Genomic DNA, 17,672 nt, shown 5'->3' on the forward strand with positions numbered 1-17,672 from the left:
CCACTACTCTCGCCATTTTTCAGCAAGGTAAACAATTATCATCCAATTAGATGAATTTTTTACCTTTTTGTTTTTGTTTGCAAAGCTGATGTTACTGACCTGTGATGTACAGGCCCAAGGGATCACCCTGATATTGCAGAATCGTTTATGCAGCTTCATGCTCAGGTTAGTTGATGTCAATTTCAGTACAGTATTTAATGTACACTGTATATAGCATATATCTGTGTCAGACAGAAACATCTGGCTAATTTCTTTTTATATCCTTGATTGTTATAGATCCTGAAAAGGAAACCGGATTTGTACTTGTCTGAGCATTTGGATATTAAAGCATTGTTTTATTGTGGTGAGTATCATGGCTGTCCTCCTCCACATTAAATGACATGATTATCAGTATACTTTGGGTAAAAACTAAAAACGTGATTGATTGCATTTTTCCTGAGCTAATTTAGCACCCAGAGCTAATACCTCGATATGGACCACCTACAAACCATCATGGGACCACAATAGAAATAAGATTTATTGTGATTTCGATGTACACAAATATTATGTACAACAAAGCAAATTATAGACTTTTAGAAATCTTTGCAACTAGCCTTTCCGCTCTTACAAGCACATCTCTCCTTTATTCAGGGATTCTGTCATTCAAGTTTCCAGAGACGCCCACAGTCAAAGCAGCCAGTCTGTTCTTTGTAAGTCCTTAATATAAACATGCAGTGTTCAATTAAACAAGTCACTTTGATTCAGTGGTGTAAAGTATATTTACTCAAGCACCGTACTTTAAGTATAATTTCAAGATACTTTCACTGTACTTAAGTATTTCAACTTCTACTCCAAGACATCTATGAGAAAAATGCTGAAATCACATCAATCTGTTTGCTCTCTTCTCTATCCATGACAGACAGAGCTGTTGTCTCACTGTGCAAGTGTGCCCCCTGTTGGCGATGTACTGCAGAGGGATGGAAAGCTACTGATAGAGACTATTCTGGAGGTGAACTTGTCTCGACTTTACCTGATACAAAGACATGCTGCTTTTAACTCATGGGCTTTGTAGGGTAGCTGCATGGGCATCAGTCCTTCAGCAATGAGACATGTTCAAAACTGGTCTCTATTTATAAGGAATAAACACTGAATGGTGAACAACGAGAAGCAAATGCATTCAAGTAATATAAACGTAGAGTGTATATATATCGCTGTTGTCGTTCCTGCATCAATGTTGAATCCAGTTCCTCCGATTCCTCTGGTTTCCGGATCCCGACCCTAGAGTTCTGAATCTGACGGAAGCGTCTAATTGTTTCTCTCTGCCTTCCTTCTCCAGGCAGTGGGAGGTGGGGCTGCACGCAGCCTGACGGAGCACTACTCAGAGGTGCTGTACAGTCTGAACAGACACTGTCCGTCCCTGCTGTCGCAGTGGCTGAAGGAGAGCCTGCAGGCTCCTGGGTTCCCCTCCGTACAGGTGTCCATGGAGCAGAAGGATGCTTTCAGCCAGCAGCTGCTCAGGTAAACCAACACATCTCAACAGCCAACGGCAGCTGATTGGTCGAATTAAACCATTAAGATAATTATTTGAAAAATAAAGATTTACCCGGACCAATTCAAACCTCCAATGTTTGACTTATACAATACAACCTCACCTTTTCACTTACGCCACCAGTTTTTTCCACAATAATTATGTGTACAAGGTCATATTTTAAGTTGAAGGGAGAGGTGACGGGTCAAAATATGAAAATCCAGAGCAAACACCTCCCCCCTGACAGAATGACTGATACACCTACTGATGATCTGCGTTCATTAGATTATTGCTTAAACCCATCAGGTCGAACAATTTGATTCTGCTCCCATATTTAATATTTAAATGAGAGTAAACAGGATGGGGCCTTTCTTTTAGCCTTGCCAACATCACAAAAATGCAGACATCTTAAGCAACAATTTGGTACCAAGTAACATTCTATCAATATTTAATATTACAATATCAATTGTATCAATATATTACCACATTAGGGAACCGAGGCACAACCCACTGACATATGTATTTTCTTAAATTTCTTTCCTTCAGGGAACAGGCAAACAAACGTCGTGTGAAGGAGATCGTGAAGGAGTTCTCCCAGCTCTGTCGAGGCCTCCAGGGTTCTGGATACTCCTCTGATTATTAGACTGTTAGAAAGGAATCAATAACCTGAATGCAGCCGCTTCCGTTTGGCACAACAACTGATGTTGTGCAAGTTGTACCATCGATTGAGCCCAATGTGTTGACCCATTTGTGGGCTGACGGCGATCCATCTCAGATTACTGTGACTTCAAACCATGATGTACACAATGTGGACACACTGAAGTGCTGCAGACAGAGCCTGTTTGAATTGAGTGTGTTTAAATATGACTGTGACCTGACTTTGCTGCCTTATTTTTATAATACAACTTCGTTTGGCAGTTTGATCGCACACAGCGAGAATGTGAAACACCATGAGACCATGTGATAATGAGCCTTCATTGCTTTTCTTTTTTTTATTGTCTCTAATCGTGGACTCACAGGCAGTGGTACATAGTAGTAAGTAAGTACATTTACTTGTACTGATAACATTTTCTTTGAGTATCTGTGTACTTGACTTGAGTATTTGTATTTGGGATATTTATGACTTTCACTCCACTACACTTCAAAGATGAATATTGTACTTTTGAGGGGGAGAATAAAAAGGACTTTGTTGACGACTTAACCCCTATTTAAAATAGTGAAACTAGCAAATCTACAATATCACAACTTGTCAATGCAACACGTTGTGATCGAGCTTGTAGAAGTAGATCTGCTACTTTCATTTCGGAAAACGTCAAAGTTTCAATATAACAATGCATTGACATTAAAGGACCACTTCATCACTTTTCAACTTCTCTTCCTATAATTGGTCCTAACTAATGTTCATGATAAAATACCACAATTTTTTCCTACTCAGTCTGTGTCTCATAGGAAGGCTGTGGGCAGTTCAGAAACCCGTCCACCAGTGACATCATCGATGGTGAATCCAAGCTAATAGAAACGGCAGGCTTTCTTTTCCTGAAAAGTTGCAATGCAAAAGTTAAAGCCATCGTTCTCATGATAATAAAAATCTAAATATATTTTAAAACAAATCTTGTTTAAAAGAAATATCTGCCTAATGATGATATGATGTCACTGGTGGACGGGTGTCCGAACTGCCCAAAGCCCTCCTATGAGACACAGACTGAGTAGGAAAAAGATTGTGGTGTTTTATCATGAACATTAGTGAGGACCAATTATATGAAGAGATGTTGAAAAGTGGTGAAGTGGTCCTTTAAAGAGACATGTGTTTTAAAAGAATCATGTATTTTAAAAGCAAGTACTCCAGGTCTCCAGCACTTTATCTCTCAAGTACAAATCTGACTGAGCATGAGCAATCTTCAGTTGTTGTAGTTGAGTACCGGTAATATAATGTTTGACATTGGTGTTAATTCTGCAATCTCTCTTGTGCCACTCAAAAAACAACCTTGTCTAACAAACAAGCAACCTGCTGTCAATTATTCAATAGTTAATGTTCCTGTCAATATTCAACATTTATGAAATTATGTCTTTGTTGTATTTGTAGTCTACTCACGACTCACGAGCCATGAACACCAATTATGACGTCTATAGTGAACCGTTGCTCCCTCCACTCCGGGCCATGAGTATTGATTGTGATGTGGTAGGCCTACTAGGCCTATACTAAATTATATTGATCCCTGGAATATATCAACTGGGAATGGAAAGTCATCAGTCCTGGTGGTGACGCGAGGTTAATGGCCATTGGTGTAATTATGCATAAGCACCACGGGGTGTCGCTGTACAGTCCTACTACAAATCAACCCGAATCATTTCTGCTACAGCTGATTCAGTCGCCATCTTTTTCCCCAGACATAAACAACACCGTGGGGTCGCAGACCGCGGTGGCATTTTGATGCACACTTTGACATTTCGTGAAGTTTAAACCAAAGATCCGACCTCGTTAGCCCCCCCGCAGGGCACTGGCCGGGTCTTTCCCCTCGTCCCAGAGATGTGACAGGGGGATCCGGGGACCTGAGGGACAGCTGGTCGGTGTTGGTTGGTGGTGCTGCTGACAACTAGAACAACGTCACCGTGGAACAGAGGGGAGAGGAGGCTCGTCAGATCAGCTGTTTGCAAAGTAATAGGTTTGTTTGCATGATGACAACTGTCTGTGTGACAACCATGCATGTTTTGTCGTATCTGTTTGAATAGAAGAATATCAGTGACAGTTTGTAAAACGTATGTTGGGTTTGTTTGCAGTCGCGCAGCCAGTGTGGCGTCGCTTATTTGCCCCAGTAGTAGAGGCCATTTAACAACCTCGTTTCATAGCAAGATATTATCTTCTTGCAATGCGATGAAACGAGGTTGTTGTCATAATTCATAATTTAGATGTCGCTGGCCGAAAAGAGCTTGTAGATCGGCTCTTGTCTGCGACCGACACCGTCGTCGTACGACACACAGGGTATAAAAAGTCAGGCTAGACAGCGTTACTTGGCAGATGTGTGATATTTTCATTCTGTCTTGTAAAGACAGACACCATGGGGGTCCAGAGTCGTGGACCCCCACGGACTGAAGGTGTTTAAATAAAGGTGGGAGCCAGGAGGAGGTGGTCAGGGCTGGTCCTACACATGTATAGAAGACATGGACCAGGAGTATGAGAGAAGACTGCTGAGGCAAATCAACCACCAGAACCTGCCAGCAGCAGAAACCCACCTGACTGTTAAAGTGAGTTGTAATTTAAATCAGTGCTGTTATGTTCTCCACACATTTTCAAGTCAAGGACCCCCAAATGGATATGCATAGTCCTCTGAGTGACCCTCCTATTTTTTTTTCAAGGATTACTTTCTCACTGCTGTTGGAGGCCCAAATATGAAGCTGTTATCCACCACAGGTTGGATAGGTATTGCCCTATTATTACAATATACAAAATGGGTAATTGGGGCCAAGTCAGGTGTTCAACTGGGAAAGCCACGAACTAGCGTTTCAGTGATTTGATTGTTTAATCTATATGGGTTTGGGAGCCTACAGTATATGAATGATGCCTTAGCCTTATTATACCAAGTACAACCAAAGGTTTGCCGAAATAAATGGGTCGACAAATCCAAAGATATGAGCTCCAGTCCACATTTTGCACAGATATTTCTCAGTATTCTGGTTATGAAGATACAGTAGCTGCGCCTGCTTCCCACACCACTGATGTACTTGTCTTGAACAATGTACATTTTTCATGTAATTATTACGCAATCATTTTGCAGACTATTGCCGGAAGTGGTCTGACCGTCTGATGCAAAATACGTCACACTTTCCATAATTATGTTGCCTGCTTGGCCCCTCCCCTTTTCACTGCACACAAACAAAGTCGACAAGAGTTGTTCCCCAAATCGACATGGGTCCATGGAGCTGCTTAGGACACAGACAGACAGACATGCTGTTCCCACGGGAAAGAAAGGGTCCTGGCTGCCTCTCCACTCTTGATATATTATAACTATGCTGTCGGCAGGTTCGGCGAGATCGCACGAAAGACAGACAGACACACACACACACACACACACACACACACACACACACACACACACACACACACACACGAACGAAGAAACGCGTTTTGTTTGTTAGATCAATGTTTAACAGTGGAAAGATGGAAACCTCTAGTCTGCCAGTAAAATAATTGTGACTCATTTTGTTGGGGACCTTGATGACACATGGGGGGGCTTCTTGCTCAATATTGCCATATAAGCTTGATAAATGTAGCCCCACACTCCTGCTGTGAAACAATGAAGCATTCTCTCTCTCTCTCTCTCTCTCTCTCTCTCTCCCTCCCTCCCTCCCTCACCCCCAGTGTCGAGGGGCCACTTGCAGCCCCACCAGTGTCAAGTCAGGAGATCGCTTCATTCCCACTCGTGCTGGAAGCAATTGGAGCATCAACTTTCATTATGCCAATGTGAGAGTGTGTGTGTGTGTGTGTGTGTGTGTGTGTGTGTGTGTGTGTGTGTGTGTGTGTGTGCGTGCGCAGTATATACAGTAGATACACACGCACCCAAAGATTTGCACACATTGTCACAATTTAAAATTCTTCGTGCCGCACTATGAGCTTGTATATCTGCTATTTTTGAATAGCCGAAGTCTAAAATAATGGTTAAAATCTAAAGTGACACAGATGCTTTCTCCATCTTAATGGGTTAAAGCTATTGCTATGGTTGAGATGTTGTCTTCTTTCTCCTGTAGGAAAACTGTCGCTCTCCCAGTCAGAGTCACAAGGCGAAGGACGCCAGTTCAGATTCAGGCAAAGGTTGGTCATCCTTTTGTCATGGACAATTCTCTCTTTTATGCTCTTTGCAGTTAAATGAACACCAAGAAGTGTATTATCTGTATTCTGACCATAGTGATTAAACAATCTTTTATTTTTTTTATCACAATTAATAGATTTATTTTGTATGGAGGAGATTCCTGCCAAGGTTTCTGCCTGACAGCAATGTTGTGTAACTCGAGTCGATACCATACATGAGGGTCATTCCACTCAAGTTTTCCACTTGACAGACGATATTTTGTTCTCATCCGTTGTTGTTCTTGCATAATGTGTCTGTGCGGTGCTTCTTCCAGATGCTGTAGCCTATGCTGCCCTGTTGAGGAATGAGTTATTGGGGGCGGGAATCGAGACGGTGCCAGACCCGCACACCGATGACCGGAGACATACAGTCCTCTCCCCGGACTCTCACAGCCTCTTCAGGGTATACTGTATGAACCACCAGGAGTAGCACAAACTGTTGCATCAGTGGTGTTGCTTTGCTCTCCCCGTTGAATCCATACCGGCACACAGGAAAAATGTTTAGTTTAATAGGTTATTTGAAAAAAAATGCACTATATACAATATAGTTTGGAATGTTTCAAGGATGAGACACATTAAAGTTTCAATTTCCATTGTGGTCATCATGCACAACATGCATGACAGTCGGGTAAGATAAATAAAAACAACTTTCAATTGCACATGAAATCTAAGGGGGAAAAGAATACATTTCAGAACAATATTAGGACAGGAGTAGTCTTTGTTGTTTTGTGTGCAGGTGACCCATAATAACCTAACTGCCAGATTGCGGCAGTATTGAGTTGACAAGTTCCCCCCTCCTGCCTGCATCTGGGCTCTCTCAAGCAGAAACGATGAACCCGGAAGCAGCGGGACAAAAGTCTGATATCTTCATAATCATTTCGAGTTGTAGTCTTGTTAGGTTGAGTTTACATTTGCGCTGTGGCACAGCTTCCATATGTCATAAGTCTCGCATTGATCCCTAGCGGCCCCATACAGCCACATATCGCTCCGGACAGAATTGGTCCGGAGTACATTGTCTCTGCCCCTAGAGATACCAGACTCACCTTTCTGGCAAAATGCAAATGTTGTCTGGCAGGGGGAGTGGTTGCACCAGGCTAGACCCATAAGCCATAACTCGAAAACTTTGAACATGAATTCACTATGTAACGAGCGATTCTTTTGTGTTCCCCACCAGTACATTGTCCACACGAGGAGAGCGCCTTTCGACGGCGCTAACGAAGTCTCGCCCTACTCTCTTTCTCCTCTTAGCAACAAGAGGTACAGTATGTTAATATCCCACTTGCCATACTCTAGTGCAGGGGTGCCCATTACGTCGATCGCGGTCGACCAGTCGATCGCAAGCGCTGCGCAGGTTGACCGCTTGGACCTGCCATGAAAAAAACAAAACAAAAACAATCCTTGCCTCGGGCAGGCGGCGGCGGCTTAAAAACCCCCCACAATGCAGTGCCTTGTTTTCAAGTGTGGGGAACGTCGGGTCTGTTCTGTTGTTAAACAAACAAATTAAAGGGATATCTATCCATCATTGTTCATAATTATAGCAAGATGCGCGCGGCAAAGAAGCCTAAAACATATCACTTCCATGCAGAGTGGGAAGAAGTTTTTTTTTCACGATGTCACATTCCAAGTCCAACTGCGTTTGCCTTACTCGAGCCCATCGCTACATTCATGTGCTTCCCATTCAGAAGCTGATGTTGATTCCATTGCCTCGAAAATAGCAACACTTTTTAACATGAACTCTTCTGCGTTGGAGAATGAGATCATGGCACTGCAGGCTGACATACAGTTAAAGTTGCGCGCCCACGATGGAGAGTTTTGGAACTTACTCGTGGAGGAAAAGTATCCAAACATCAGGACTTGTGCAGCCTCGCTCACAGCGTTATTTGGCTCCACATATTTATGTGAATCAGCGTTTTCCCACATGAAGATAATTAAGTCCAAATATCGTTCCACGTTGACGGACGATCATTTGGAGGCCTGTTTAAGACTAGCTGTCAGCAGTGACTGTCCGGATTACGCAGCGCTGACGGACTCCATTCAGTGCAAGGCTGCAAGCAGTCATCTGATTAAAGGGATAGTTCAGATTTTTTTAACTTAAATTGTATGAAATACTTTCCATTAATATATTGGTTGCAACTGTATTAATTGATTGCCAGAGTCCTGTGGTGGGAGTTCTGCTCTGGTTGAGTTGAGTGGTGCATTATTCCTTCATGTGATTGTGTATGCTTTTTATGTGTGATACTTTTAATATTTGTAACATTTTATGAGCAATATGTTATTACAAATTGAAATTGATTGACGTTATTACAAAGAGTAACTTTAACAAAAAAATCTCTTCTTTGCAATGTGGGGTAACTGAAAAGGTGAATTGATTTTGAAACAGTCCTAATGCCTTAATGTTATTTATTTTGAGTATTTTAAGCAATGGGATAATATTTTTTTGGTTGGTAGATCACCTTGAGCTGGCAATTTTAAAAGTAGACCTCAAGTCAAAAAAGTGTGGGCACCCCTGCTCTAGTGTGTCCACTGGCTGCTTGAGGGGGTTCCAGTGGCCAGTGGGTCCCCAACTAAATGCCCATACCCATGAATGGACTGTTATGGCTCTGTAACTGAGTTAAATTGAGAAGGCTTTAGAGCAGTGGTTCTCAACCTTTTTTGTACCACCTCACAAAATATTTGGCTCTCCAAGTACCACCATTATGATTCATGTTAAAATTCAGTAGCGTACACTTAACCGTATCACATCCTATTCAGCTACAGTAGGCACAGTTCACACAGAAGGAAAATTAATCATATAATAATAATATATACAAATATAAAGAATATATATTTTTCACATTTGTCAGGCAAAGTCATGCTGTACAAAATGGTATTGATAAAACTGACTTTAACACCAAGTTATCACACGGCACAGACAGACAGATACTCCGAGTCCCCACCCCCACCTTTTTCATTTTCGGGAAGATTCCTCGTACCACCAGAGGAGGTCTCCCGTACAACTAGTGGTACGTGTACCACAGGTTGAGAATCACTGCTTTAGAGTGTATTTTGGGGTCCCAGTGAAAAGAAATTACCAAAAGGTGTCCTTGGCCTAATATCGTTGCTTGGAAAGAAACATTTCTATCTCCACATATCAACTTTGTATATTCCGTTCGTAAATGAATGCCCTGCTTCGTCCTACAAGAGGGGCCAGCCAAAAGTAAAATATTTAATTACGATTCACCAGGAGCCTGGATGGCTTGGTTCCAGGCTTAAAATAATTTATGTAAATATTAAATCTCTATAGGAAAAATGAATGCGTTGACAAATTAATATGTGGCACCACAAAATGGACTGATATGCTATGGCTAGGCCCTATAGAGCGCAGCAGTCCCGCCCCCTTTCAGAAAAGCGAGTGGCCCAGGAAATGAAACTCCAATGCATTTTTCCATCGGCACTTCGAATATAATTTATTTAAAGACGGTTACGCCGCGGACAAAGCCAATTCGGATCATGACAAATCATGACAATGAACACAATGTTTTGGGACGATCAAATAATTTATAAGACGAAAAACAAAACAAATAGTGTTGTCTCCTGCCTTTATTTTCTTCTTTCTAATGATTTGATCGTCCCAAAACATTCATTCATTGTCATGATTTGTCATGATCCGAATTGGCTTTGTCCGCGGCGTAACCGTCTTTAAATAAATTATATTCGAAGTGCCGATGGAAAAATGCATTGGGGTTTCATTTCCTGGGCCACTCGCTTTTCTGAAAGGGGGTTCAAATCCCGGATAGAAGAGGAAATTTACACAAGCTCACAATGCGAGCTTGAAAATCTGCTTTCATCAGTTTGGGTCCCGGGCTCCCGGTCGGGCAGATGTCTACCGTAATCTCTCCTTTGGGTCTTGCTCTAGTGACTGTACAGATAACAAGGATTGTGTCCAGCTTTTTATGTTTTATTTTTTTATGGAGGGACAGACAGTAGATTGTGTCCAGCTTTTGTCGTCTTGTTGACCTTCCTCCTTCACTCTGTTCCCCATCATACATTTTGCAGTCACAAGCTGCTGCGTTCCCCGCGCAAGCCGGCCCGCAAGATCTCCAAGATCCCCTTCAAGGTGCTGGACGCCCCGGAGCTGCAGGACGACTTCTACCTCAACCTGGTGGACTGGTCCCTGGGCAACCTGCTCAGTGTGGGCCTTGGGGCCTGCGTCTACCTCTGGAGTGCCTGCACCAGCCAGGTGAGCTGTGAATCTGGCACAACGCGTCACTTTGTGATCCATTGTAGCCTTGTAGATCTGCTATTTCTGATCGAGATCAGGTCCAGAGCCTGGGCAGAGACCCTGTATACACACACACACACACACACACACACACACGTCGTACGTACAGAGACTTGGTGCATGTTACTGTATGTATAGATAGATGTAACATCTTTCAAACGTGGAAACGATTATGACGATTATAACAAAATAATTGTGACAACCCTAAGTGCTACAGGCTCCCTGGCCACCTTTGGGTATTAAGGGGTGTACATTAGTCCAGTGCCTCTGAAGCTTTTTTCCTTGGAGCCCCCCTTCTGACATCTGACAAAAGTTGAGACCCCCAACCTCCATATCTCTGGTGACCTGGACGGAAGGTTATATTCTGTTTATTTATTTGATATGGACATCACAATCGCATTGCACAGTTGTACAATTTGTAGATGCATTGTTTACAGTGTGTTAGCACAAGTACTAATATTCACCGCCTGTCCACAGGAGACTTAACTAAAAATACAGTAACACTTTAGTTTAAAAAACCCACTCAAGTACATACTAATACTGAGCATGACATACTACTAATAATAAACATAATCACTCAGGTAACCAGTCAGAAACGACACATGTGAGCACAGTTGATTTGATTTCAACCATTGTTTGAGTCCTCTGTAGAACACGTTACCATCCGTCTCTAGTTAGAACCGTAGGCATGGAGTTCCTTGGGAAACGACGGCATTAGTCCATGCCAGTGCAATGTGAGTGGGTATGGGTTGTGACCAAGGGGCCAGTGAGTCACTCCAACGTTGAAGCGCTGGGCCCTAGTGGTAAGAGGAAGGACTTCAGGCGGACCCGTGGATTCATGACGAGGAAACCCCGTGCAGCTGGGCTTTAACATTGTGCGCTCGGTTGCACTTCCGCATTGGACCACCAAAATTTCGTGGTCCAATGCGGAAATGCGCCCAAATAGGCGGAAATAGACGGTCCCTCCGGGTGCTTCAAAACGCCACTGAGCAACTTCCACTGACATGAATAGCGGAAGGGGCGGAGCTTCGCGCCAGATCAGTCTCTATCCTTTTAATACTCTATGGTTGTGACTCGGACAAAACCAAAATGACTTGTCCATGTTTGAGCACGGATGTGATGAGAAGGTTAATTGAAACGTGTCCTGTGTTTATGCATGTCTTCAGGTGACCAGATTATGTGACCTCTCCATAGACGGTGATTCTGTTACGTCGGTTTGCTGGAATGAGAGGGTGAGTTTGACTGTGTTTTTAATGGACGGTATGTATCATATAGTCACTGTCAGACAGAAACCTCTTATCTCCATATTCTAACTTTTTGTGTTTTCCCCCACGTAAATGTATGCCCTGTTTGCTCATACTACAGCGTCACTGTGCTGCGTGAACTTGTAGATCTGTTACTTTTGAATTTGAATCATGAAAAGTAACAGTTTTAGACATGGGAGGTTTCCACCCGACGGATGATCCCCAGCCAAAAATGTTGAGAACCCCTGTCCTAGTACATGACGTTTGAAAGAGTAACTTCCAGAATATACTACGGTAATGGAACCAAATAGCCCCACATGGTTCGTTTGGTCCATTTGAACTGTACAAACATAATTTATCAGCTTCAATTTCATAATATTCCAAATTTGGCGAAATCTTTTCAGATGGGGCCTCTTCAGCGAAATGTGTATCAATTTGGGGTAGTGCTGCACGATTATTGCTCATGTAAATCTCGATTTTTGCTCCACTAGAATTGAGATCACGATTCTCACACAATTCACACATTTTCCATAAATGTTTATTGTCTTTACTCTGTAGTTTAGTTGTAGTAATGCCGTGCTCTTGTTTCATAAATATGTAATTGTTGCGTGTGCTCCTGTCAGGGCAGTCTGGTCGCTGTAGGAACCCATAAAGGTTACGTCCAGATCTGGGACGCGGCAGGGGGCAGGAAGCTGACCAGCCTGGAGGGTCACTCGGCACGTGTAGGTCAGTCACTCCTTCACTCGCTTTCATTTTCCAAAACTTTTATTAATGTCAGACATGTATTTATACTTTGTTAAAATAAAAATGTGTGATTTCATGTGAAAACATCTATCTTACCTATACACGGTGCAAAGCAACATATTGTGATCATATATGTATATGATCAAGTAGCATTCATTTACGAAAAAATAAAACACAAAGTATATAATATAATATGGAGATGGACCGACGACAAAGAAATGTACTTTTGGACCACTGCACAAAAGTCTCTCCTCTCCTCCACCCCTGTCTGTCTTGGTGTCTTCAAGGTGCCCTGGCGTGGAACGGGGAGCAGCTGTCGTCGGGGAGCCGCGACCGGGTCATCCTGCAGAGGGACGTCCGGACGCCACCCCCCGTGGAGAGGAGGCTGCAGGGACACCGGCAGGAGGTGTGCGGCCTCAAGTGGTCCCCGGACCACCAGCATCTCGCCTCCGGTGGCAATGACAACAAAGTGAGAGAGCATTACACGTCTAGTCTACACACACGTGACACGTCTTCTTTGGTTCCATTTTTATTTTGACACCCTCGGAGTGAAGTTCCTTTTTAAATGCTGGGGTCCAAATCTATTTTTCATATTAAACGCCCGGGCTAATATTTGGAAAAATACGGTAACTACAACATTTGAGTACTTTCCCCCCACCACTGTAATATTTTGGACTAATACAGTATTCAATCTAATCCTCCAGCTGCTGGTGTGGAACAGCTCCAGCCTGCTGCCGGTGCAGCAGTATGGCGACCACCTGGCAGCGGTCAAGGCCATTGCCTGGTCGCCCCACCAGCACGGGCTGCTGGCGTCGGGCGGCGGCACGGCCGACCGCTGCCTGCGCTTCTGGAACACGCTGACGGGCCAGGCCCTGCAGAGCACAGACACCGGCTCGCAGGTCTGCAACCTGGCCTGGTCCAAGCACGCCAACGAACTGGTGAGAGCGAGACGGCTTATTATCGCATGATTATTATTATTGCAAGTTCTCAGTCGGTCGGCCATGACTGATCTCAGTCATTTGGATTTCAGGGAAGCAATCACCATGTCTTCTATGAAAGCATGTCGCTATTTACTTTTTATTTTGTATATTATAAAGATGTAATTTCCCATTTCTTGTTCATACTTTAACTTGGAAAAAGACCACAAGGTTGAAACGTCGTACAGTATATTGCTGCTGCACCTAAATATTTATGAAACCTCACAGACGGACTCACAGGAGCACTTTGAGCACTTCATCTATTTCCAACCGTATCTTTGTAGACGAACCAATGACATTATCAATAGAAATTCAGCTTTTCTCCTCCTGGAAATTAACATGGTGATTAATGGTGAAAAATCTAATAGAAATTCAGCTTTTCTCCTCCTGGAAATTAACATAATAAAAAATAAAAAACATAATATATATATATTTATTTTTTGTAATTTCTGGGATGACGAACATTAACACACAAATGCAATCAAATCACAATAAGAATTCTCAAAGCTTTTGTCACATTTAAAGTCAACTTTTTTAGGAAAGTGTTTCCGGTTCATGGCTTTCAGAGTAAAAGCAATCAGACAACTCCGGCACCCCAGAGCTCCTATTTTGAAGCACTTCCGGCACTAAATGTGTTAAGCGCTGGTCACGGTTTCCCCTAAGTACCAGTACTGACTCTGCTTTAAATCGTTCCATTCTAGTCTACAATGTTAAACCTACAGTTGCAAGTGTTTGCCTTATGTAACTTTCCCTGTGTTCTCAGGTGAGCACTCATGGCTACTCTCAGAACCAGATCCTGGTATGGAAGTACCCCTCACTAACCCAGGTGGCCAAACTGACGGGACACTCCTACAGAGTTCTATACCTGGTAAGACCACATTGGAGGTTGGACTATTTTATACTGAAGACTTCAGTCATGTTGGCGTCTTAAATCAATCCCTCGCCTTTTCTGTTCTTCTGCACCCAGGCTGTGTCACCGGACGGTGAGGCCATTGTTACGGGAGCCGGGGACGAGACACTACGCTTCTGGAATGTGTTCAGTAAAACGCGATGTACCAAGGTACAGTACATGTACAGTGACGATGTACCAAGGTACAGTGACGATGTACCAAGGTACAGTGACGATGTACCAAGGTACAGTGACGATGTACCAAGGTACAGTGATGTACCAAGGTACAGTGACGATGTACCATGGTACAGTGACGATGTACCAAGGTACAGTGATGATGTACCAAGGTACAGTGACGATGTACCAAGGTACAGTGACGATGTACCAAGGTACAGTGACGATGTACCAAGGTACAGTGATGATGTACCACGGTACAGTGATGTACCACGGTACAGTGACGATGTACCAAGGTACAGTGACGATGTACCAAGGTACAGTGACGATGTACCAAGGTACAGTGACGATGTACCAAGGTACAGTGATGTACCAAGGTACAGTGATGTACCAAGGTACAGTGACGATGTACCAAGGTACAGTGACGATGTACCAAGGTACAGTGACGATGTACCAAGGTACAGTGACGATGTGACCACATGTTTTGTGCCTTGTCTTCCTCAGGAATCCAAGTCGGTGCTGAACCTGTTCACCAGGATACGATAGTGGTGAGCGACGAGGAAGGGGGACGGGTCAGGACTTCAGAAAGTGGGGGACACTCTGGCACCGACCCCCTAGCACACCCCCCCCCCCCTGTCCTCTCCTCACAGTACTACCCCGACACTGCACCGCGTCTCTGAGACCACACCTCTTCATTCACTTTTTTATACAGAGGACACGTCCAACAATATCCTGATTGAAGACTTGCCAATGATCATGGATTTAAAAATCAAAGCAACCTGGCGTTTGGGACATTTCGACTTTTGCGTAAAAAGTTTTTTTTTTCTCTCATGGATGCGTTTAAAAGAAAATGTTTTATCATGTATTAGAACTAAGTATAAACGTGCAAGAGATATATAAGCTATATATAATGGAGACAACATGTTTTCGTAAAACAAAAAAGCTCTTTTTAAGTTCTCAATTCTCAAAGGAGATGAGGCTCCTGGGGAGATGTGCAGCCCAGCTTTGGGGGTGTGTGTGGGGGGGATTTCTATATTTTGATAACATGCGTATATGATCGATAGTATACAATGGAAGAGAAATAAATATGTGCTCCCACATAGCTGCTCATGCAGCTGCAAAGACTATGTTTTTGTGCCGTTTTATTCTTATCACTGTCCTAACTATGCAGATCCCGTGAGCAGTGGTGGACAATGTCCTCTCAACCCCAGTGCTTGAGTCAAAGTAGAGATACTCCGCTTGTCATGGTAGACCTGCAGCATGACAACCTACTCTACTGGGCTGGTGGCTGGCCAAGAATCACAACGGCAAGGTCTAATGGTTTGGACTCTTATTATCTAGCCTGGAAACCAGATTAATCTGCCACAGCAAAAAGGGCCATGCCAGGCCATCTACATTGTTTTTGTTATTCCCTTCGTGTCCACTGAGTGACGCTGCAGCACCATGCTGCTTCAGGCAGGATGAGCGACTGCAGCACCATGCTGCTTCAGGCAGGCTGTGGCTGCTCTTTTATTTCACATAAATCCCAGCAGCAATCTGCATTAAGTCTCTTAATTGTACCCAAATTACTTTTTTTTCTTTTTTCTTTTCTTTTTTTACAGTATAGACATACTGTGATTTAAGCCTTAATGAATTAAAGCCATTTCATCAATCTGTTCCACTGTTGCTGCCTCTTCTGCTAAGTTGTATTGGTGAGCAAGTCGTTTTGAGGAACAAATCAGCTGGCTACCGACAGCTTGAATGTACTGTATTCTTCTTCACAGTGGCAAGGAAATGAGTGTCACTGTGACCATTGTAAAGAAATCCCCTAAAATACAGAGGGAGAGACAGACAGACAGAAAGGGAGGAACAGGAAACTGGGGGCTGCCACCAGCAGGGTTTGTAATGGGACTGTCCGACATGGTAGAGTGGCGACAGGGCCTGCTGGCATGCTGGCACCCTGATCTGCACGTAGGCATGTCTGCCCTCTTGACAGGAACCCAACACTCATTAACAACAACACCTCCTCCCCTCTGACGTATGCGCAGGCACTTGAGCGCGCGCGTGTGTGTGTGTTTGTGTGCGATGCGTGCGATGCGTGCGCTCGCACACACCAATATGTGCTGAAGCATAAACAAAATACTGTATACGTGTGTATGTGCACTGCAGATAAGGAGCACTCACGTGCATGCATGCACCCACACTGACCCATGATTGCCCACTACTCCCTCCCAGATACACAAGCTATGTGACCCACATCACATGTGTTATCTGGCAGGCCAGACATAACAGTGCCTTTAATCTGCACCCTCCATCATCTCCAGGGTCCAAAACATGTAGCCTTCCATGGCCTCGTGGTGACGTGTTGCTGTGCTCTAATCCACTGGTGGAAAGTAAAAGTAATAATAAAAAGAACTAGAATTTCGCCCCCCTTTGGGGGGCTCATCCCAGTGTCGTTGCAGCGCAATATGGGAAGAAGGAAATTGCGGGAGTTGACAGACTCCACTTCATGTTTCAGCTGTGTTTTTAAACTCAGTAGTGTGCCCTGCATACAGCGCACACTCGCAATTGCAGCTGTATCAAAGTACAATGTGCATGCACACAATATGTAAATAAATAAATGTGTTAGATTTTCTTGCATAAACACAAAGAGCTGTTTCCATAACTGCACAAATTATTGCACATAACATGAGTAGCTGTTATAATAACATAACATGAGTGCCAGGCTCTTTGCCTGCCTGCCTGCCTGCCTACCTGTCTGTCTGTCTGTCCATGAGTAGTTATTTGTCTGTCTGTCAATGAGTAGCTGTCTTACTGTCTGCCTGTCTATGAGTAGCTGTCTGCCTGCCTGTCTATGAGTAGCTGTCTGTCTGCCTGCCTGCCTGTCCAATTGTCCATGAGTAGCTTTCTGTCTGCCTGTCTGAGTAGCTGTCTGCCTGCCTGCCTAATTGTCCATGAGTAGCTGTCTGTCTGCCTGTCTATGAGTAGCTGTCTGCCTGCCTGCCTAATTGTCCATGAGTAGCTGTCTGTCTGCCTGTCTATGAGTAGCTGTCT

At 43.7% G+C, this 17,672-nt stretch overlaps 2 protein-coding genes across 6 annotated transcripts in view; both read left to right on the forward strand.

Moving 5' to 3' along the window:
* LOC308325749 (importin-13-like) overlaps positions 1-3,476 on the forward strand; it is a 15,394-nt gene extending 11,918 nt beyond the window's left edge. For 2 of the 3 annotated variants that reach the window (XM_080778423.1, XM_080778422.1), the window contains exons 17-23: positions 1-27; positions 113-165; positions 277-343; positions 631-689; positions 899-988; positions 1,316-1,497; positions 2,054-3,476. The exon at positions 1-27 is cut by the window's left edge and continues 70 nt beyond it. In XM_080778423.1, coding sequence (XP_080634549.1) covers positions 1-27; positions 113-165; positions 277-343; positions 631-689; positions 899-988; positions 1,316-1,497; positions 2,054-2,150 — 575 coding nt within the window. In that variant the 3' untranslated portion in view covers positions 2,151-3,476. Of the gene's footprint in view, positions 28-85; positions 166-276; positions 344-630; positions 690-898; positions 989-1,315; positions 1,498-2,053 lie in introns of those variants that run through there. The other variant, XR_013965066.1, reaches the window with a different exon arrangement.
* Positions 3,477-3,864: 388 nt separating this feature from the next.
* fzr1b (fizzy/cell division cycle 20 related 1b) lies at positions 3,865-15,763 on the forward strand. 3 transcript variants are annotated; one of them, XM_080778433.1, is made up of 14 exons: positions 3,865-4,170; positions 4,555-4,750; positions 5,865-5,966; positions 6,251-6,314; positions 6,626-6,753; positions 7,525-7,607; positions 10,386-10,569; positions 11,778-11,843; positions 12,479-12,581; positions 12,887-13,068; positions 13,304-13,537; positions 14,340-14,444; positions 14,544-14,636; positions 15,144-15,763. In XM_080778433.1, exons 2-14 carry the CDS (start codon positions 4,667-4,669, stop codon positions 15,183-15,185), a joined length of 1,470 nt encoding a protein of 489 aa, XP_080634559.1. In that variant the 5' UTR covers positions 3,865-4,170; positions 4,555-4,666; the 3' UTR covers positions 15,186-15,763. The 3 variants fall into 3 exon arrangements, with proteins under 3 accessions (XP_080634559.1, XP_080634560.1, XP_080634561.1); XM_080778434.1 differs by having other exon boundaries at positions 3,865-4,163; XM_080778435.1 differs by lacking the exon at positions 5,865-5,966.
* The last annotated feature ends 1,909 nt before the right edge of the window (positions 15,764-17,672 follow it).

The sequence above is a fragment of the Protomyctophum bolini genome, assembly GCF_963924005.1.
Source record: "Protomyctophum bolini genome assembly, chromosome: 12".
Lineage (NCBI taxonomy): Eukaryota > Metazoa > Chordata > Actinopteri > Myctophiformes > Myctophidae > Protomyctophum > Protomyctophum bolini.